The 22,438-nt window shown below is 39.8% G+C and overlaps 1 protein-coding gene and 1 long non-coding RNA gene across 12 annotated transcripts in view; one reads left to right on the plus strand and one right to left on the minus strand.

Moving 5' to 3' along the window:
• Nucleotides 1-424: 424 nt before the first annotated feature.
• Nucleotides 425-7,991, minus strand: LOC117098277. 3 transcript variants are annotated; one of them, XR_004443301.1, is made up of 4 exons: nucleotides 7,867-7,991; nucleotides 7,139-7,419; nucleotides 1,510-1,634; nucleotides 425-580 (listed from the first exon to the last, which is right to left on the minus strand). It is a non-coding gene; the product is annotated as an uncharacterized LOC117098277 (long non-coding RNA). The 3 variants fall into 3 exon arrangements; XR_004443302.1 differs by lacking the exon at nucleotides 1,510-1,634; XR_004443303.1 differs by lacking the exons at nucleotides 425-580; nucleotides 1,510-1,634 and adding an exon at nucleotides 2,832-5,469.
• The window catches only part of ERCC6L2 (ERCC excision repair 6 like 2), a 136,478-nt gene continuing 121,610 nt past the window's right edge, over nucleotides 7,571-22,438 (plus strand). For 7 of the 9 annotated variants that reach the window (XM_033236637.1, XM_033236640.1, XM_033236645.1 and 4 more), the window contains exons 1-2: nucleotides 7,571-8,684; nucleotides 12,699-13,123. In XM_033236637.1, the coding sequence (XP_033092528.1) occupies nucleotides 8,639-8,684; nucleotides 12,699-13,123 (471 nt within the window). In that variant the 5' untranslated portion in view covers nucleotides 7,571-8,638. Of the gene's footprint in view, nucleotides 8,685-10,392; nucleotides 10,592-12,698; nucleotides 13,124-14,113; nucleotides 14,181-22,438 lie in introns of those variants that run through there. The other 2 variants (XM_033236638.1, XM_033236639.1) reach the window with 2 other exon arrangements.

A 22,438-nucleotide genomic window follows, 5' to 3' on the forward strand; every position in this document is an offset into this window, starting at 1 on the left:
TTGGCATGAAATCATTTTTAGTATACTCCCATATTTTTCTAATATTTGAATTCTCTTTAACATTGCCCTATTTTTCTTTCCTAATGTTTGAGTTTTTTCTCTACTTTTCTTGATTCATTTCACCAGTGGTTTGCCTACTTCATTAATCTTTTTCAAAGAATCAACTTTTGGCTTTGTTGATCATCTCTACTGTGTTTTTTTAATTACTTTTTAACTTCTGTTTTTTATTTTTTCCTTTTATTCTAGTTTCTTTAGGATTAGTTTGTTGTCCTTTTTTAAAGTTGGAAGCACAATTAATTTTCAGCTTTTCTTCTTTTTCAATATAGGCATTTTTTACACTTTAGCAATGTCCCACAAACTTTGATATGCAGTATTATTATTCAGTTCTAATGGATGTTGAAACAGCAGGACTCAGGCGATGAAATATGAATGTAAGTTCATTTATTTGAACAATACTCATTCAAACCCACTTTGAGAACCATTTTTTTCTTCATATTCTTGAAAGGCAACCAGGAAAAGTCTCATGATTCTTCTAGTCTCTCTTGATAATAAAAAAAAATCCTGGGGTCACTTCTAGCCACTAAAAAGAGACAAACAAAAAGTCAGTTTGGTAAAGCCCATGTAATGAAAAAAAAAAATTAAGACTTCAACACTTGTTCAACCTTAAAGACTTCCCCTTTCAGAGCTCACACTTGGTATAGGCAAGTGGTTGGCAGGGGAAAATGTGGGGGTGATTGCTTCTTTTATATGATTTATGCCTCACCTTCCTCTCCTACTTTCTAAGCTGCTTCCAACTTCTTTAGGGTTGACTTGGAAAAAGAGATTAAAATAAGGAACGAGGGCCAGGCGAGGTGGCTCACTCCTGTAATCCCAGCACTTTGGGAGGCCAAGGCGGGCGGATTACTTGAGGTCAGGAGTTTGAGACCAGCCTGGCCAACATGGTGAAACCCCGTCTCCACTAAAAATACAAAACTTAGCCAGATGTTCGCCTGTGGTTCCAGATGCTCGTAAGGCTGAAGCAGGAGAATTGCTCGAACCTGGAAGGCGGAGGTTGCAGCGAGCAGAGATGGCACCACTGCACTCCAGCCTGGGTGACAGAGCAGGCTCTGTCTAAAAAAAAAGAAAAAAGAAAAAGGAACAGGAAAGGTCTTATTTCACCAGCACTGCCCTGAGATTGTAGAGGTTCTCCTTGGCTGTCTTTCTCTCTTGGGTGCTTTTCTGTGTTCTTCAAAGTCACTACTTTACCATTAGACATCCGGCTGTGCAGAGCTCCTCCTGGGGTCATCTCGATACTTCTGCTGCCTTTCACTTACCTATGACCTACATTTACACCAGAGGAAATGTGCATCCTTTCCTAACAGTAAACTCTGGGAGTGAAGTGGCCCCCAAAGTGTGAATCTTTCCTATTAAACTTCAGAGCAGTTAGCCACCCATAGTACCTCCCCTTCAGATACCTAAAGTTTGAGTCAAAGAGTTCACCATATCCCACAAATTCTAGGGAATGCATACCAAAATTTCCAGGCGATCCCTCTGAAGCCCCTTTCGTTGATCTGGAGAAGAGATGTGGCACTGCAATAGCTGTGTCAAAAACATCTTCTCTTCCTCTAATCTCCCATTCCCAATCCTTTTATATTCTACATGTAGGTGAGGAATTAGGATAGTAAAATCTGTGTTAATGACTTCCTTTGATAATCTTACATGGAGTATTACCTTACAGGAAAATGTGGGCTTTGTCATCTTAGGACCAGCTGAAACCGTCTAAACACATTCCACTTTTGGGGTCTGTTGCATATTTACTTTCTAGTCTTCATCATTGTTGGGAACAGGCCCCCCAAAATCTGGCCACAAACTGGCCCCATAACTGGCCATAAACAAAATCTCTGCAGCACTGTGACATGTTCATGACGGCCATAACACCCACACTGGAAGGTTGTGGGTTTACCGGAATGAGGGCAAGGAACACCTGGCCTGCCCAGGGCGGAAAGCTGCTTAAAGGCGTTCTTAAGCCACAAACAGTAGCATGAGCAATCTGTGCCTTAAGGACATGCTCCTGCTGCAGTTAACTAGCCCAACCTATTCCTTTAATTCGGCCCATCTCTTCATTTCCCATAAGGGATACTTTTAGTTAATTTAATGTCTACAGAAACTAAGCTATCTTAGTTATAATATCTACAGCAAGCTAATGACTGGCTTGCTGTTAATAAATATGTGGGTAAATCTCTGTTCGAGGCTCTCAGCTCTGAAGGCTGTGAGACCCCTGATTTCCCACTTCACACCTCTATATTTCTGTGTGTGTGTCTTTAATTTCTCTAGTGCTACTGGGTTAGGGTCTCCCCAGCCGAGCAGGTCTCGGCAATCATGATTTTTTCTCTGGCTCATAAGTTATTTAGAAACGTGTTTTTACATTTCAGAATATATCATCCTTAAAAATATTCTTCAATACTGGTTTCTAGGTGGAGAACATTTTTACCTCCTTGGTTTAAAAAAAAAAAAAAAAAACCAAGAGGCTGGGCATGGTGGCTCATGCCTATAATCCTAGCACTTTGAGAGGCCAAGGCGGGTGGATTGCCTGAGCTTAGGAGTTCGAGACCAGCCTGGGCAACATGGTGAAACCCCGTCTCTACTAAAAATACAAAAAAATTAGCTGGGCGTGGCAGCATGCGCCTGTAGTACCAGCTACTTGGGAGGCTGAGGCAGGGGAGGGTGCAGTACGCTGAGATTGCACCACTGCACTCCAGCCTGGGCAACAGAGCAAGACTCCATCTCCAAAAAAAAAAAAAAAAAAAAGCCATTTATCATTTATGTAGTTAATTTGTCCCTAAAGCTTTTTGCATTAAAGCTTGTTTTGTATAATATTAATATTTTGAGCTACCCCAACTCTTTCATTTTTTGCCTCCTAGCCTCCATTTCTTTCGACCTTTCTCTTATGTTTTCTACTTGGCCTTTTTGTCCTGCATTTTGGATTGTTTTTTTAGATCTTTCAGTTCACAAATTCTCTAGTAGGGTATGTTGAATTTGCTCTTTAAGTTACCATTGAGTTTTCCATCTCAATAATCAATTTTATTTTAAGAAGTTCTGGTTCTTTAAAAAAAAAATCTGTTTTAACAATGCCTTCTGTTTCCTTTCTTTTCAGTTCAGTTTTTAAAAATATCAACATGTATTTTAACCACACTTTATAAACCCCCTTCTATCGATTACTTCGATTAGCTAAAATTTCTAGGGTCCTATTTCTGTTGTTTGTTTCCTCTCCTGGCCCTTGTTCATGATGGCTTGTTTCTGTGTATGTTTTGCAGCTTTAGGGTTGTGACTTGTTAGATGGGACTTTATCTCCAGAAATTCTGAGGAGTCCTTGTTTTAACGTTTCCCTCTAGAAAGGATGTGCGTGCTTCTTTCTAGCAACCTAGATGCAATTAACCGGGCACTACATTATGCTATTATCTTGGCTTGGGGTTTCCTAGGTGATGCAGATTGTATACATTCAAATCCTAAATTTGAGGACATAGCTGTGGTTTCAAAATTTCAGACGGAATTAACAACATCCCTTCAAAAATCCCATGCCAAGACAGACAAATCCTTCTTCATCCTCCTCCTTTTCTGCTGTCCAGACTTTTTTCTTCTAGCTCACCTTGCAAGCTTTCTGATTTCAAATGAGTGGCTCTGTTTCAATGTGGGACATTGTGGGAGCTTAAGACCATGTCTTCTGCTCCCACAAGTCTGTTAAAATTCAGACCTTTTTGTAACTGAGCCAGACAAATGTGTCCAGGAAAGGAGTGGTATAAGTGCCATCTTAATAAACTAGTTTTCAGTTCCTTCCTTATTTTTGGTCCATGAGTATTTCACATGCTTCTTGAAAGCTCAGCTATGTATTTTGAGATTTATTTTTTAAATGTTTATAGATTCAGAGGGTACAGTGCAGGTTTGTTACATGGATATATTGCATAATGGTGAGGTTTACGCTTCCAGTGTACATCACTCAAAAAGTGAACATTGTTCCCAATAGATAATTTTTCAACCCTCACCTCTCTCCCATCCTACCCACTTTTGGAGTCTTCTGTGTCTATTATTTCCTTCTGCATGTCCATATGTACCTATTAATTAGTTCCCATTTTTAAGTGAGAACATGTGGTATTTGATTTTCTGTTTCTGAGTCATTTCACTTAGGATAATGGCGCCCAGCTCCATCCATGTGGCTGCAAAAGACATGGTTTAATTCTTTTTTTTATGGCTGCATTATATTCCATGGTGTTTATATACTACATTTTCTTTATCCAGTCATCTCTTGATAGACACTTAGATCGATTCCATGATGTTGCTATTGTGAACTTCACTGTGGTAACATACAAGTGTGGGTGTCTTTTCAACATAATGATTTACTTTCCCTTGGACAGATACTCAGTAGTGGGATTCCTGCATCAAATTGTAATTCTATTTTTAGTTCTTTGAGAAATCTCCATACTGTTTTCCATAGAGGTTGTGCTAATTTACATTCCCATCAACAGTGTATAAGCATTCGCTTTTACATCTTGAGAGTTTTTATAAACATATTTCAACCAGTAGTTCTTGGTGTTTTGTTGCAGGATTTTTATACTTATCTGACATGAGGTATTAAATGTTCTATTATCTGAGTCTATTGAGTCTATGAAGTAAAAATGGTATTGCTGAATATTCTAACACTGACTCTATATAATCTTTCACTATACCTCGTTCAAGCCTCAAATTTTTCTTTCTTTGGCCGGAGCTTTTTTGTTGTGTTTTGCTTTATAATTGTGGTAAAAAAGAACACATTATATAAAATGTACCTTCTTAACCATTTTTAAGTGTACGGTTCAATAGTGTTAAGTATGTTCACATTGTTGTGCAACGTTGAGTTTTAAACTTTAAGATTTAGGTTATTTGTGGCAAGGAAGGACAGATCTATTTTATCTTCTGTCTCTTGCCTTCACTCATCTTTGCTTCCTTCTTCTTTTTTTTTCCATTGGCTGGAACAATGTATGAATGGAGAAATGCTGCAACCTAAAATCATCTAACTGAAACTCAAAGACTTAATTTCTCGTGTTGTCCTAAGAGTTTCACATCTGTTTTTTTCTGGAGCCTTTTTGCTAGATTAACTCACAATTCTGGAGATCTGTCAACCACATACAGATATGTATTTGACTTTTGCAGTGTGAAGATAAAGAGAGACTATTTTTTGGCAAATTATTGGTGGGTTTAACCTTCCTTCCATGAGCCTCTTTTGAAATGGCTGTGTTATCACCATCTGTGTTATTTTTTTCTCTTCTGTAGTTATAATTGGCTTAATTTTTGCTAGATCCTCCTTTGCCAAAAGTTTTGTACGTGATTCAGTTCATTTATGTGATTTATCCAACATCACACATATTAACTACAGGAATTCCGTAATATTTTACGAGATATTCAGTTTAACTTTGAAGTGACTGGACTGACAGTGGTAGATGTTCACAATATCAGCACCTACATAAGGATGTCAATGCAAAGAAAAAAGCTACTGTTAGGTGGGCAAAGGAATATTTGAGGATGTCTAATTTTATGAGGCAACTAGTTCACTAGGACATATTTTCATGTCATGATTATTTCTGCTTCAGTATACATTATAAGTACAGCAGTGAGGTTAAATAATAAACACTCAGAAAATGAGGTATCCTCCTCTTTTGTTAGTCACAAGGGTATTCCTTCAACCAGATGATATCTTCCATTTAAACCAATATTTATTTCTGAATTTGCTTATCACTTCTAATTAGAGGTCAGCTCTGTCAAGAGCTACATCTTAACTCAATGGACCTCTGGAAAAATAAGACAAAATTACACAACCCGTCATTTCAGAGAGGGAAAAAAAATCAAACTTCTTCCCTGGTAGTTGTAGGGGAAAAAAATAAGCTTGATTAAAATGTCAATTTGCATTTTGATTTTAGAGACAATGTGAAAAGAGATACAATCCATCAATAACAAGAAGCAGATTTTTCTAGATTTTAAGATTTCCAATATCAGGGTGTATGTTAGAATCAAGAATTACAATTATAGGCCGGGCGCGGTGGCTCAAGCCTGTAATCCCAGCACTTTGGGAGGCCGAGACAGGCGGATCACGAGGTCAGGAGATCGAGACCATCCTGGCTAACACGGTGAAACCCCGTCTCTACTAAAAAATACAAAAAACTAGCCGGGCGAGGTGGCGGGCGCCTGTAGTCCCAGCTACTCGGGAGGCTGAGGCAGGAGAATGGCATAAACCCGGGAGGCAGAGCTTGCAGTGAGCTGTGATCCGGCCACTGCACTCCAGCCTGGGCGACAGAGCGAGACTCTGTCTCAAAAAAAAAAAAAAAAAAAGAATTACAATTATAATTAGTAGTGTTTTTCGCTGCGTCGCCAGATTGGAGTGCAGTGGTGCAAACTTGGCTCACTGCAACCTCCACTTCCCGGGTTCAAGCGATTCTGCTGCCTCAGCCTCCCGAGTAGCTGGGACTACAGGCACGTGCCATCACACGCCCAGCTAATTTTTGTATTTTTAGTAGAGACGGGGTTTCACCATGTTGGCCGGGATGGTCTCGATCTCTTGATCTCGTGATCTGCTCGCCTCGGCCTCCCAGAGTGCTGGGATTACAGGCTTGAGCCACCGAGCCCGGCCTATTAGCCAAAATATTAAACTGATATAATGTCTATGTAGAACGCAACTTTCAAGTGGATGTATTCCATTGATAGTAACAGTAATAACAACACATATATTCCTTACTATGACCAGTCACTGTTTTAGGAGTTTTACTTGATTATCTTATTTTTTACAATTACCCTTTTTAGGTAGTTTACTATTATTAGCCTCACTGTTAAGGTGATCGGTGAGGACAAGAAAACACAGAGAAGTGACCTGGCCAACATCTCACACAGAGATGGCTGAGTTAGATGTTTCACTTAGGCTTCAAGTTACTACCTGCTGGTAAGCAAACAAGTTATATTTTAAATGAAGCATTTTATGAACACATCCTACTAGTTTTTAGTGTCTGCCAAATAATTGAGATCTATTTGCAAAGCAAACAGCCATATTGTTTTCTTAAGACACTACTGTAGGCAGAATAATGATCCCCCAAAGATGTTTACCTCCTAATCTCTGGAATTCCTGAATATATTAGCTTACATGGCAAAAGGATTCCGCTGATGTGATCAAGGCCAGAGACCTGGAAATAGGAAGATGATGCTGGATTGCTCAGATGAGCCCTCAGAATCTTTTCCAGCTGCCATCAGCGGTAGACTTGAGGATGGAAAGGTCGGAGATGGCACATCACTGGCTTTGAAGATGGAGGAAGGGGCCAAAGGCAACGAATGTTGACAGAAGCTGGCGAAGGCAAGCTAAGGATTGTCCTGTGGCGTCTCCAGAAAGGAGTGCAGCTAGGGTGACACCCAGGCAGTACTTCTGACCTACAGAACGGCGAGATAATAAATGCAAGATGATACATTTGTGCTGTTTCAAGCCACAAAGTTTGTGGTCATAGGTTATTGTGGCAATAGGGAACGGATACAGGCCCCGTCAGGTATTTCACTCAATCCATGAAACACAAATTTTAACAAGCGCGGGAGCCACTTATGGATCCGTCTATCTGCGCTGCCTGGGAGCGTCAGAGGCCGCGAACTTCGTGCACCTCGCGGGTGGGCGGGGCTGCCCTAAGATGCTCCGGGCTCAGAGCAGACGGCTGCGTTCCCCCGCGTTCAACGAACCGCCAGAAACGTCAGAGGGACGGAGGAAAGCTTTACACTTTAACAGTATTTTTACGTTTATTTCCAGCAAATGTTGGCTTTGTATTTAAAGTATTTATGATTCACTATAAAGTGTAGGATCCAAGAAAACGCGCTAGTTTCACTTGGCACCTGTGGGTGTCCCGGGGAGCTCTCCAAGGAGGGACTGGCTCCTGGAAGTTCCTGGGGTGCGGCACCACCACGGACGAACCAAGTTCCACCGAGAAGCCGAAAGCCGCGACCGCCGGAACACCCTCTGCCAGGCCTCCACCGCCTCAGTGGCCCTTTACAGCCACTGCATTCCCAAGCCCCCCCAGTTACGTCCCGCGTCGCTCAGCGCCCGGCCCACCCAGCGACCTCAAACCTCGCGACACTTGCAACTCCCGCGGGCCTTCCTGCTACAGGCCTCCTAGGGGCGAGACATCGGGAAGATGACTCCGCCCACGGAAAAAAGAAGATTTCGTTCTCGCGAGATCCCAGTGACAAATCGGCAGCCCGTTCTCGCGGGATTTTCCAAGGCCGGGTTGGAAGTTGCGGGGGTTAGGAGACTGAGGTCAGATCCCGAGGAGGAGATTTGGGGGTTGCAATGCTGGTCTCCTGTCCTCCACCGGCGGCGGCGGAGCCCGAAAGCACTAGGTGAACACCGCCTTGCCAGCCTCACACAGCGTCCCGTGGCTCTGCCGCCGCTCCGGACGTCGCCCTCTCGTTCTCCTTAGGTCCCCTTAGTCGCTACCTTAGCTAGGATCCCCCTCCTCCATCCACTGGCTTCGGGTTGCCGGAGAGCGATGCCCGGAGGGCGACCGGAAGTGGCGCTGGCCGCCATTGGCCCACCGGCCCGCCACCTCGCTGTCCTCCGCCTTCCGGGTGTTACGTGCAGCCGGGCTCGGCCCCTCCCCCTGGCCGGATGGATCCCTCGGCGCCACAGCCCTGCGCGGAAACCGCAGGCAAAGGTACCAGCTCCGCGCTCGCCCCTTATCCAGAGGCCGGTCTGCTGCGTCGCGTTGGACCAGTTCTCGCCGGTGCACTTCGGGTTGGGGTTTTGCCCTGTAGAGCCTCTTCAGTGACAGCTGCAGATTGTGAACCCTCTGCAGGCCTGGGACCAAATCTCCGATTCAGTGTTGAGAACCTGGACTCGGGGGTCAGCCCCTGGGATCTAGTGCTGCCTCTGACAGTTACTTGCTGAGCAACTTTGGGCAGGTTCCTCTTTGTAAAACGGGGTTCATTACTAGGTTCTTGTGATTATTAAATGACGTGAACAATACGCAAAGCATTTATGTGACTCCGCGTCTGGCCCATATTAAGCACTCAGTAAACGTTATTTTCATTCCTTATCCTTGTATGCCCAGTTGTTAGTGAATGGCAGAAGTTTGTTGTAAGTAGGTAAATGAAGGTTGAGATATTTAGTTCAATTGAGGTTTATTGCCTATTGAGTCAGGGCATTATATTCTGCCTTAAATAGGAGATTTAAAGAAGGTGTGATAACCTACCACAAGTCATCTGGGATGCCTTCTGGCACCCTAATGAATAGCTTCCATTAATAATTGTGCTGTATAACAAAAGCTACCAGGTATTGAGTGATTTTCCTGAGCCCGGCAATATGCCGATTGTTTACTTGCTTTCCTTTGAGGAAGATGTCGATCTCATTAAATAGATGAATTCAGAGCTAAAGCTCAGAGAGGGCAAGTTACAAGCCTGAATTCTGAGGTCTAGGAATTGATGACGCTGTAATTCAGGGGCCACACATGTAAATACCCATAGGAGACGGGCAGCTAAAAATAAATAGATGAAGCTGCCGAGTGGAGATTATGGTGACTGGGACGTTCGTTCCTTCTGATAGATCTAGTCACTCTGGTATTTATTGATGGAAGGAGCAGAAAGCTCCAGGGCCCCGAGGTGGGAACATGCTTGAGGAATAGCGAGGAGGCCATTGGAGTGAAAGAGGGAGAGAGAGACCCTATCACCAGAATGAATTGAATTGGTAATTAGTTTAAACCAAAACAAATGATTTCGACTCATTAAATTATAGGAGACTTAACCCTGTTAAATCCAACAGGAAATCCTCACCATTTAAGCAGTTGTTCTGTAGTTTGGATACTGAGAGATTCCATTTCTAACTCAAACTTAACTGAATTTATTTCGTTCTAGAAATTACCCAAACCCAGAAACCAAAAATACTCCAATAAGTTGTGTTGATTCCCTTAAGGCTTTTTTTTTTTTTTTGCACTTGCTGTACACTTATCTGAAATACAGTTCTTAGACCCCTTTCCCTTTTAAATTACATTTCTCAATACTCTCTTCTCATAGCATTCTTCTTCCAATGCACTTTTTACAGTTATGTATATGTTTATGTACTTTTTAGTTTTCTCTCTCTCAAGATATCAAGGCTCTGTGAGATCGATAATTTGTAATAGGCCAGGCGCGGTGGCTCACACCTGTAATCCCAGTACTTTGGGGAAGCTGAGGCGGGAGGATAGTTTGAGGCCAGCCTGGGCAACATAAGCGAGAGCCTGTCTCTACTAAAAATAAAAATTTAGCCAGGCATGTTGGTGCACACCTGTAGTCCCAGCTACTCAGGAGGCTGACGCGGGAGGATGGCTGAGCTCAGGAGTTGGAGTTTACAGTGAACTATGATTGTGCCATGACACTCCAGACTGGGCGACAGAGAGACTCTTGTCTAAAAAAAAAAAAGAAAAAGAATGTGTAATAAGTTCACATGTTCATTGAATGTCTGCTGTGTGACTCTGTGTTGGTCCTGGGGATAAAATTTATAACAGTACAAACTTTTTCTTGGGAAGGAAATTACTCTCTAGTGGAAGAAAAAGACAAAAACAAGTGGACATGATAATTAAATGTTATGGTAAGTGCTACAGAGAAAATAAAATGATGAGATAGAGAATAATGGGGTACCCTACTCTAAATTGGTGGACTGGGAGCAGAGAGACTGGTTAGGCATAATTTAGGGAGAGTTGATGGTGGCATGCTTTAAGACAGAGGTCAGCAAACTACTGCCTGTGGGCTAAGACTGGTCTGACACTTCTTTTTGTAAATAAAGTTTTATTGGAACACAGCTGTGCCCATTTGTTTATGTATTGTCTGGTTGCTTTTGCATTACAAGGGCAAGAGAATGTATGGCCTACAAAATCTAAAGTAATGAATAGCTAATAACTGACTCTACAGAAAATGTTTGCCAGCCTTTGCTTTAGTGAGATGGTGGCATGGAGGAGAGTGATTCATTTTTGAAGTAAAACCAGGCCGTTCTGACGGATTGGATGTAAGGAGTAATATTAAATGAGGTTTAAGGGCTGACTAATGGTTTTCTACCTTGAAAAGTTGGTTAGATGATGATGCCAATTAATGAGATGCAGGAAGACTATTAGTCACCATCATTTTTGACATTAGTTTTCTTCATTTTATACCCATTATGTGGTATAATATTTGGTGAATAATTTGTGCTTAAATCACATGTGTTGAATAATCGATAATAAAATAAGTCTTAAAAAATGATAGGGCAGGCAAACACATAATGGGAAAAGTAAGTAATGGGGTAAGAATTGTGTAAGGGTTGCTTTAGGTTTTAAGGTGCAAATAGTACTGTTATGAAAATAGGACCCGTTGACCTATATGTTGTTTTACTTGTACAGTGGATCAAGGCTTTAGTTTGACATTAAAACACTCTTTTAGAATGGTGTGTAACAGTTGTCAACAGTTTGGATCCAGAGATTAGAGTGGGAGAGAACGTTTTTCCTTGTGTACTCATTATTGTTATGGTAAAATAACCTCATCAAAGTTAGTGGCTTTACTTTTGAGGAACAACTGATGGATGAGGAACATAATGAACTATTCTTGCTTTAGATAGTATAAACATGTCATGTTGTAATCTTGAATGTTATAAAAATCTGACTCAAGGTCATCAGGAAGACCCTAGGAAACTGCCAGTGGTTATCTGATCTCAGTGAGAAATGTATAAGAAAAATAATTCCTAGTATTCTTGTATTTGTGGCCATAGAATTATTTTTGGATTCCTGCCATAAGAAATTCCATTTGGAAAACTATTTTTACTTAGTTTTTTTTTGATACTTTTTAATTGTATCAGTAGTATACTCTACAGACTCCCTCCTCATTCATAGTGGTGTATTTTCTGAGAAAATAAAATAGCTGCATAGTTAATCACAGAATAAGTTCATAGAGAGAGAGGTAATACTCTTTAATAGGCTCTTAGCAGAAAGAGATCTTAGAATTCATCTCTTCAAATAATTATTCAAAACCCAGAAGAGAAAAAGCTGTAACATCACTGTAGTTGAATTGGAGGTTCCTGTGGTTAGCTGTATACAAGCAGTGGTTAAAGTAAAGGTTTAGAAGCAGCAGTATTGCAGTGAAAAGAAACAGCTGTTTCTGGAGAAAGACAATGGAATAACTATAAAAAAGCAGACAGATGAACCACAAAGCATTGCTGTCCAGAGGATTTTAGTTTACTCATTACCAAGTCCTATTCACAATTACTCTACCATATCATGAAATATATGTGTATCTATGTTCATGAGTCAGCAAGAATATTTTAGTCGGTGGTTCTCAACCCTGGCTGTGCGTCAGAATTATCTTTTGAATTCAACAATAACAACCAAACAAAACAATAAAACCAGATGCCCATGACCCCTATCCACTGAATAAGAATCACCAGAGGTGGTGTCTAAAGAATGTACATTTTTAAACTCCAGGGAAGATGATGACACACAGCCAGGATAGGAGCCACTGGAAATAAAGTATGTACCCTTTATTCTGTTTATTATAGGAGAATATCTGAAAATATATTTTAGAAAAATATCTATACATGTTATAATTTATCTTGTTCCAGTTTTTTGGAAAAGGCATTTATGTGAGGTATGGATTTTTTCTCGTAGCTGTGGATAAATGAGGTGTCACTTTATAAACTAGCTTTGGAAACTTTATTTTCTTTATTATTGCAGACGTATGGCATCCAGGAGAAAGATGTCTTGTCCCTTCTCCAGATAATGGAAAACTTTGTGAAGCAAGCATAAAATCTGTCACAGTGGATGAAAATGGCAAGTCATTTGCAGTTGTCTTATATTCAGATTTTCAAGAAAGGAAAATACCTCTTAAACAGCTTCAAGAAGTAAAATTTGTTAAAGATTGCCCTAGGAATCTTATATTTGATGATGAAGATTTGGAAAAACCTTATTTCCCAAACCGAAAATTTCCATCATCTTCTGTTGCTTTTAAATTATCTGACAATGGAGACTCTATTCCTTATACCATCAATAGGTATTTGAGAGACTACCAAAGAGAAGGAGCCCAGTTTCTTTATGGACACTACATCCATGGAAGAGGGTGCATTCTTGGTGATGACATGGGACTTGGAAAAACAGTACAGGTATTTATTTTAATTATGTTATAATTAAAATTCAGTAAAGTCACTTTACTGTGTACATGAGCGGATACTATCTGTAAATCTCTATTTGTACTGCTGTTACGATAGCTGTTTTGTGTGTGCGTGTGTGTGTTTGTGTTTGTATCACCAACTAGATAGTGAAGTCCTCAAATTTGAGGACAGTGTCTCAGTTATTTTATCATTCTTCAGTACCTGTGAAATATTGTATTCAAAAATAACGTTTTGGTACCACTTGGTTTGATTTTACCTTTGATAATACCGGTACTAAGATACCAGTATATTGGAAGTTAACTTTCATAATACGTTATGGAAGGAAAGCATTCTAATGTTTGTTATGCCTCATAGCGTGGTTAAATTGTTCCTATAGGCCTTTTGTGCGTATTGTTTGAAGTTTATCATGTTAGAAGTTTCTTAATCTGGAATCCCTGGGTCACTAGGAGTTCTGCTTGCGAACTTGAGAGAGACTTCCAAATTCCCTAAAATGTGTACTAGAATTTGTACACACACATACGTTCCTAAAGAGGCGATTTGTTGTAGTTATCTGTTTCTGTATAACAAATGATGGCAACATTTAACAGCTTAAAACAATATTCATGTATTGTCTCGCAGTTTCTGTGGGTCGGGAATCCAGCTGCTGCCTAGCCTGGTCCTCTAGCTTTGCCTCTCACAGGGCTGTAGTCATCTCAAGTTGACTGGGGAAGATTCACTTCCTAGCCCATCTGTTTGTTGGCAGGATTTCGTTCCTTGTTGGGGTTCTTGGCCTCAGTTTCTTGTGAGCTGTTGGCTGGAGGCCTCCTTTGCTTCCTTGCCACGTGGGTCTCTTCATGGAGCATCTCACACAAGGTAGCTTGCTTCAAAAAAGGAGAGCAAGTAGGAGCGCAAGAGATAGCACTAGTAAGACAGAAGTCATGGTCTTTGGTGACGTAGTAACAGAAGAGACATCCCTCACTTTTATCATATTCTCTTTATTAGAAGCAAGTTGCTAGGTCCAGCCAGAACTCAAGGGAAGGAGATTAAACAGGACTGGGAATACAAAGAGGTGGGTATTATTGGAAGTCCTGTCAGAAGCTGCCTACTACAGGGTCTTTAGGTTTGGTTAGATTTCCAAAGAGGTTTGTGATCCAAAAAGAACAGTTTTGAATCTAGATTTTTTTTTTTTGTGACGGAGTCTCACCCTGTCGCCCAGGCTGGAGTAAGGTGGCGCGATATGGGCTCACTGCATCCTCCGCCTCCTGGGTTCACGCCATTCCCCTGCCTCAGCCTCCCCAGTAGCTGGGACTACAGGTGCCCACCACCATGCCCGGCTAATTTTTTGTATTTTTAGTAGAGGCGGGGTTTCACTGTGTTAGTCAGGATGGTCTCGATCTCCTGACCTCGTGATCCGCCCGCCTCGGCCTCCCAAAGTGCTGGAATTACAGGCATGAGCCACCGTGCCTGGCCTGAATCTAGATTTTATACTAAACAATCACTTTAGATTTTCAGGAGTATGTGCCTAGTTTGTGATCAAGTTATTCTGCTTCCTTTCTTATAATTGAGTTTAACCTATTTTCTTCTTCATATTACCTCCATTAGTTATTGGAACTTAAAGGTAAGTGAAAAACTAAATTTAACCTTTATAAATAGCCAAATTTCAGACACCAATGATGGAATAAGGAACAATAAAAGAAAAAAAATAGCCAAATAATGCTACTGTGTGTAAAGGTCTGGTGTGAAAAGCTAGGCTAAAATAAAGTCTTTCAATAATCATATTACCATTAACCCTACTCTATGTTCCTTCAAGCCTAGGATAGTTTAGACCTGCACATTGGATGTCCTAAATGATTGTTTGTGGAATAAATGAATTTGCTTTTCATTTATTCCACAATCATTTAGCACACTGGCCTGTGGGTGGAGGATAGACAGCAAGAATAAAGAAAGGAAGCTTCAAGAAACTGCTATTGAAACTGACCCAACAGTCCCACAGACAGTTTTGTTTTTTTGTTTGTTTGTTTGTTTTTGGATAAACATAGAAATTGACCCTTCTGGTCCTAAAGCTTTAAACTTGTATTTGTTTCATCTGAGTTCCTTCCTCAGGAAAGGACCCCCAGGCCTGTCAAAAAGTATCAAAGAACTGAAACTCACCAGATCATAGAGTCCAGACAGTGAGACACCAGGCCTCTCATTCATCAGATTACATCCTTAGCCCTCCCAAGTTCCTGTTTTCCCGTACATTGTCATGTTTGTTCCCTGCTGTAAAAACTCCTAATTTTGGTCAGGGAGATGGATTTGAGACTGATCCTTGGCTACAGTGCCTGATTAAAGCGTTTTTTGTTGGCAATATGTGTTGTCTCAGTGACTGGCTGTCTGTGTGGTGAATAGCAGGTCTTAGACCGAACCCGTGGTATTTCAGTAACACCATCTGGGACCAAGGTTACAGATGAGTACTAGAGGAAAATTAATTAATTAATTAAAGCCCTGCTGTAACTGTTTCCACATACACTTTTACTGTTTTTGCCTGTGGTAGAATGTTTGTTACCATAATTCTTTGATTAGCCAATGCATGTTCAACTTCCAAATAAGAAACATGAGACTGGGTGTGGTGGCTCACGCCTGTAATCCCAGCGCTTTGGGAGGCTGAGGCGGGCGGATCACAAGGTCAAGAGATCGAGACCATTCTGGCCAACGTGGTGAAACCCCATCTCTACTAAAAATACAATCATTAGCCAGCGTGGTGGCGCACGCCTATAGTCCCAGCTACTTGGGAGGCCAAGACAGGAGAATTGCTTGAACCTGGGGGGCAGAGGCTGTAGTGAGCTGAGATTGCGCCACAGCACTCCAGCCTGGCGAAAGAGCAAGACTCTTGTCTCAAAAAAAAAAAAAAAAAAAAGAAACATGAGGGTACTACATACAAAAGGTGATCTGTTTGGGAACCACCATCCTGCAACTTATATACAATTCAAATTCAAATTCTTGTGCACATTTTAGTCTCAAATTTGAAGGCTGTCTTTCATCTCTGCGGCCCACGTTACAAAGAAACTGATTTTGCAGTTCACAGGAGTGTATTTAAAGGAGCTGATTTTACTGCAGAATGTTGTGTCACGTGACACACTGTCATCATCGAAGGACTTGGAGATGCCATGGTGCATTCTGTTGGTGTGCTGTGCAAGTCTTTGAGGGAGCCCTGTATGAAGATGAGGAAGTGGTTTCTGTACTAATTTTGATACTCAGCCGGATTTGTCTGATGCTTAGGGACCTGGTTCTCTGGCTATTGTTATAACTCAGGGAATCATTTCTACATAGATAGGTGGTTTGAAAGACCCATTGAAGATAGAGCTTCTATACATAGATAAAGCTTCTGTCGATATGACTAAGCCAGTGGAAGAAATGTGAACGGTTACTGTGCTAACTAAAATTTCAGAATGTAGTAAAATAAATTGGTAATGAAAATAGACCATTGACATTTACTCTTTGAGCTATAGTTTTATCTTCTTTTTTTTTCCTTTTTCTTGATTTCATCCCTTAAGTTTCCCCCTTTTCATATTCTAATTTGGCCATGATAGGAAATTGAAGTCTTTTTTTTTAAGCTTGTTTTACATACCAAATAAAGTTTCCTTCCCTCATTTCAAATTTAAAAGTAGGTGAATTTAATATTTTGCATTCTATAGGGGATGAGAATTGAAAAATGTCCATTTGCTCTAGTGACATAGAAATCATTGGTATGCTGAACAAGAGCCATTTTGCTGGAGCTTTCAGACACAAGCCATAACGGAGTAGGTGAAGACATGGACACAGAACATGTATTTCCCTCTTTAATAAATGGCTTTGAAAGGGAATAAAAGTGACCTAGTAGTAGCTGAAGAGAGAGGTGAGAATTTGAGGGGGTTTGTTTTTTGTTTGTTTTGTATTGTTTGGGGATAGGAAAGACTTGAGTATTTTTAAGTGAATTGGAAGGACAGATCTGGTGAAGAGGGCACAGATGAATATGCAACATACATAATGATATGCCCACATACATACATATACTTCTGTAAACACACACACAAACATACATAAGCAAAAAATGGAGTCATATAATAACTACTATCTTATAAGCAGATTTTTTTTGGTCAAAGATTATAAACTAATTTTTCCCGACTATTCTTCTGACATTTTTCTAAAATGCAGAAGAGTTAAAAGAATGGTACGATGAAAAGCCATATTCTCACCACTTAGATTCTGTTACTATTTCATTATACATGGTTTTGTAATATCCATCCACCTTTTGTTGCATTTTAAAGTAGCAGACGTTAATATATTTTATCCCACATACGCGCATCCAAGAAAAGATCATCACAACCAAGATGATGAACATGTCTATCACTCCCAGATTTCCTCATGTCCATTGTGCCCTTGATATGTTTAACACCATGCAGTTCATCACCTACTATTTTTACTTTTAGTGGGACTGAAAAATTAAAGATACTTGGGAGGAACTTTGAATACAAAATCCAAGATTTTTATGACTGTCTCCCAATGTTTCACAGAATTTTCACATCGAATTCAACAGGTCACTTGAAAGTGAATCCCTTTTGTACATTTACGTGATAATTAGCTAATGTAAGTACAATAAACAATTTCAACTGGAGTATACAGGTTTGGGAACCTGACCTTTGGTAATCAGACAGCTCGGTGATAGGAAAAGAGGTGAGCGGGTGCGTACCGTAGAGTAGTGGTTCTCTAAAGTGGGTCTTTGGGTCAGCAGCATTAGTGTCACCTGGGAGCTTGTTAGGACTCTAAATTCTGGGGTCTCACTGCAGACATACTGAATTGTGAACTCTTGGGTAGTAGAAGAGGATGGCAATCTGTGTTTTAACAAATGCTCCAGTTAATTCCAAGGCCCACTCAAGTTTGAGAGCCTTTGCTCAGACGGTATGTTTTTCAGAGGGGAGAGAAAACTTTGATTATCTGGTGAGTTCAGTGAACATTGGTTAAGGGATGTTTAGTCTATGTGAATCTTTTTTTCTTTTTTTGTTTTTTTGAAATGGGGGTCTCACTCTGTCATTTAGGGTGGAGTGCAGTAGCGAGATCTCGGCTCACTGCAACCTCCGCCTCTGGGGCTCAAGTGATTCTCCCACCTCAGCCTCCCAAGTAGCTGGGGCCATAGTCACACACCACCACGCCCGTCTTAATTTTTTGTATTTTTGGTAGAGATGGGGTTTTGCCATGTTGCCCAGGCTGGTCTTGAACTCCTGAGCTCAAGTGATCCGCCTGCCTTGACCTCTCAAAGTGCTGGGATTACAGGCAGGAACTACTGTGCCTGGCCTCTGTATGAATATTTATACATAGGATTATGACCATTTCATTGTTTAAAAAAATACTTTTAGACATGGAAATGATGTTAGAGAAAATTTTGTTCAGCTTTTTAACTTAGCACATAAAACAGGCACAGGAATGACTTCTCTATCTAGGGTCAGGCACAGAAGTAACCATTTTCATTTCTATTCTGGAACTCTTTATTTTTTCCCCTTCTATCATTTACTGCCTTCATCTTTTGGCTTAATAATACAGTTAATTAAAAGCCTTTTATTCAATTTTTAACCATTCATTCAATTGGTTGACATTTAATAAGTACTCAGTCTGGGCCAGGCGCTGTGATTGGCACTGAAGAGCCTCATATAAATGCATATGATACCTACTGCGATGGTTAATACTGAGTGTCAACGTGATCGGATTGAAGGATCCAAAGTATTGATCTTGGGTGTGTCTGTGAGGGTGAGCCAAAAGAGATGAACATTTGAGTCAGTGGGCTGGGAAAGACAGACCCACGCTTCATCTGGTGGGCACAATCTTACCAGCTGCCAGCATGGCTAGAAAGTAGGCAGGCAGAAAAGTGTGGAAAGAGAGACTGGCCTCGCCTCCCAGCCTACATCTTTCTCCCGTGCTGGATGCTTCCTGCCCTTGGACCCAAGTTCTTCCGTTTTGGAACTCGGACTGACTGTCCTTGCTCTTCAGCCTGCAGACGGCCTATTGTGGTACTTTGTGATCGTGTGAGATAACACTTAATAAACTCCCCGTATATCTCTATTCCATTAGTTCTCTCCCTCTGGAGAACCCTGACTAATACACCTGCCTTACAGAGTCCACAAAAGGAAATGAGGCCAAGAGTCATGATCTAGCCTGGTAAGTGTAAGTGGCTTGCAGGGGAGAAACAAGCCTGCCTGAGGGTGTCAAAGAAGACTCCACAGGGAGGTTGGTGTTTTCATACTTTGCTTTTGGAAACCCACCAAACTATGAGTTTTGAATTGAGTTATAATGAATTTTATTTTTTTTGAAGGCATAGCTGTAATATAGTATTTGAAAGGTGTATCACAAAAGAGAAGAGCTCAAATTCATTGAATCAAAATAATTTAGTTTTTAATCGTAATGTAATTAATTTTTACAGACACCAAAGTCTTAAGGACTACTATTAAGCTGATGCAGTAATATGTCTTACCATATTTATTTTCTCATCTGCTATGCGAAGAAGATAATAGTACCTTTTGAGTAGCAGAGAGAGAATTTTGCAAAGCGTGAACACATTCTTTGAATTTTTGTTTCTATATTATTAGATATTACATTATTGAAAATATCATTACTGAAGGCTGTCGTATTAAAAAGATGTAAACCTCACTCTTGAGAGAAATGGGATTGCTGATAATTAAAGCTTTCTTAGGTTATTTTTAGTACCTTTTTTAGATAATAAGATCTTCAGTAGTTTCGAAACTACACTAAAATAGGAAGGTTCTTGGGATCTCAAGTCAAGTTATTCACTCAGGAATATAGTAGTAAAGAGAAGAATAATATTGTCTTTATTTTCATTCATTGAGAAAATGCTATAATATCCAATATGGAAGGTTAATTAGCCCCCAGATCCCTGAGCCCTCTTAAGCAGAAACAAAAATGTACCAGTATTTCAAAGATAAAATTGTGTTCCTTGTTTTGGCATGTAGTTCTGATTTCAGGAGAGAGCTTTGTAAAGATAAGTGAGAGAGATCCCATTTCAAAACAGCACTTTGTGTTTTGTGTTTTTTTTCAAAGCAAGCAAAAATCATACTTTTGAAGTGTGGTTCTGAACCACTCTCTCTGTACCTTTTTATCTCCCAGGGAGTTGACAAATAAGGTAGTAGACTTTTTTTTTCTTTTTGTCCTATAAGAAATAGACAATTTTTGCTATGCCTTCTTCTGTTCTGGTCTAAGGGAAGGTTTGTTGCCCTTTTCCCCAGCCTCAGATTGACTCTGTATGTCGTGAGCTGACTGTGTGAGTAAAGATGACTTGTAAAACTGTTGGCCGACAGAATTTAGAAAGGAATGCATGTAAAAACAGAAAGCTTTCCCTGAGTGGTATTTCATTTCTGAAATGCAATTTTTGGCCTTTCACTATTTTAGAGGTGACTGATTTAAATATTTGTTTTTGTTCTTTTCATCTATAAGCAATTTTAGAACTATTCCACAATAAAACATGTTCTGGCTTTTTCTTTGCAGATAAGTTTCAAAACCTTCATTGTAAATTTGTCTTTAGTCTTCTGTGAATCAATATTTTGATAGACCTCTGCTGGGCCACTATAGTGTGATAAGATGGCTAGATCTCCACCCAAAATACGTATTTCCTTTGCCTTCTTAGAGTTTGGGCTAGCTGACAGAGACTGCATTTCCCAAGTCTCCTTGCATGTCAGTGGAGCTTGTAACTGGGTTCCGCCAACAGAAATAAGGGTAGACGTGATGAGTGCCATTTATAGTCCTGGTCCATAAAATCTACCTGTGCTGTTCTTCACATCCTTCCCTAACTGTCTTGTGTATGTTGACACATTACTGTTAGCATTGCCATAATACCTATTGGTATATTTTAATTAATATAATTAATATATGGCTAAGAGTTTGTTAGTGGTTTTAGCTAGCTTCTCCAGTTAGTTTGTATTCTCAACTAAAGTTTATTATTTCAGCTTAAGTGTTTTGGGAGTGGGTGGATGAGTAGTGTTAAGAGGTAGTATAGATGATTTAAATGAGATACAAAGATTTTAAAAAATCATTAGTGGATTTAGTGAATTAAGTAAAGCTAATCTATAATTAGAGTTTATAAATTTAGCTACCACCTATGAAACATCTTCCAAAGATCTGAGATTCTTAAATATAAGATACATTTCACATATCTTTGTTTTAGAGAATTTGACAAATGAAGTTAGATTTAAGATTGTATATCACCTTGGATAGATGAACAAATTGAATTATGAATTTGTACAGTTAGGAATATAATTTTCCTATAATGAAACAATCCATAGGTGAGTTGAGAGCAAATCAATGGATTAGATATTATATTACCTCATTTAAATTGTTACGGTATCTAATAGGTATCTCTCTTGCCTTTTCAGTAGCCTTTGAGGACCAGTTACCTAAAATTAAAAAGAGTGTATCTATCAATATGGTGTGTGTGTGTGTGTATGCATACATGTGTGTATCTTTAATTCTTTAATTAAGGTACACTTAATTAAACAGTAAAATGCACAGATCTCAGGTGTACTGCTTAATGAGCTTTGACAAATGTGTCTCTCTGTGTAACTAATATGCTAATCAAAATATAGGACAATTCTATTACCCTAAGTTTTTTCATGCCCCTTTCCAGTCAATATGCCAATTACCTATACTTTTAATTATAAATTTTCTGTGATCAGTGTTAAATTATATTCCAAAAGGTAGTCAGAACCCAAAATATTATGCTTATTTACACCATCAAGGATTTCAGTAAGTTCTAATCTTAGATTATTTTTAATAGAAAACATAACTTTAAAAGTATTTATAAAATGAAAATTGTGAACATGCATCAAAGATCTTTTACTTAGGTGGTGTTAACCATAAATAGTCCAATGCCTAAACTCAGTCATTTGTGGAGTATCCTTTCTCTTTCTTTTAATTTATGTTCTACATCAGTCAGTTTGCTCACATTAATGTCTCACTGGATTCTTCAGTAACTGTTTTTCTGTTCATCTGTCTACTTTTTTCTCAACCATGCTCCTTCAGGACATCTAACTACCTCTTCCCTGTCCCCTAAATCAGCTTGATTTCATACTACTGAATGATAGAAATAGCCTTTCATCTAGACTGTTCCAGCATCTAGAAATAGCCTTTCATCTAGACTATTCCAGCATCTTGGTGTTTAGTAGGTAATAGATATATTTTTATTGAATGCGTTAGTGAATTTTAAGTTGAATTGGGTAACAGTATGGTTCTATGGTTATAACTTACATTGTCTATATTTGCCAGGCTCTATGATAAACATTCTCCATTAAACATTCATGTTAATTAAGT

This window comes from Trachypithecus francoisi, unplaced genomic scaffold (assembly GCF_009764315.1).
Source record: "Trachypithecus francoisi isolate TF-2019V2 unplaced genomic scaffold, Tfra_2.0 Lachesis_group16, whole genome shotgun sequence".
NCBI lineage: Eukaryota > Metazoa > Chordata > Mammalia > Primates > Cercopithecidae > Trachypithecus > Trachypithecus francoisi.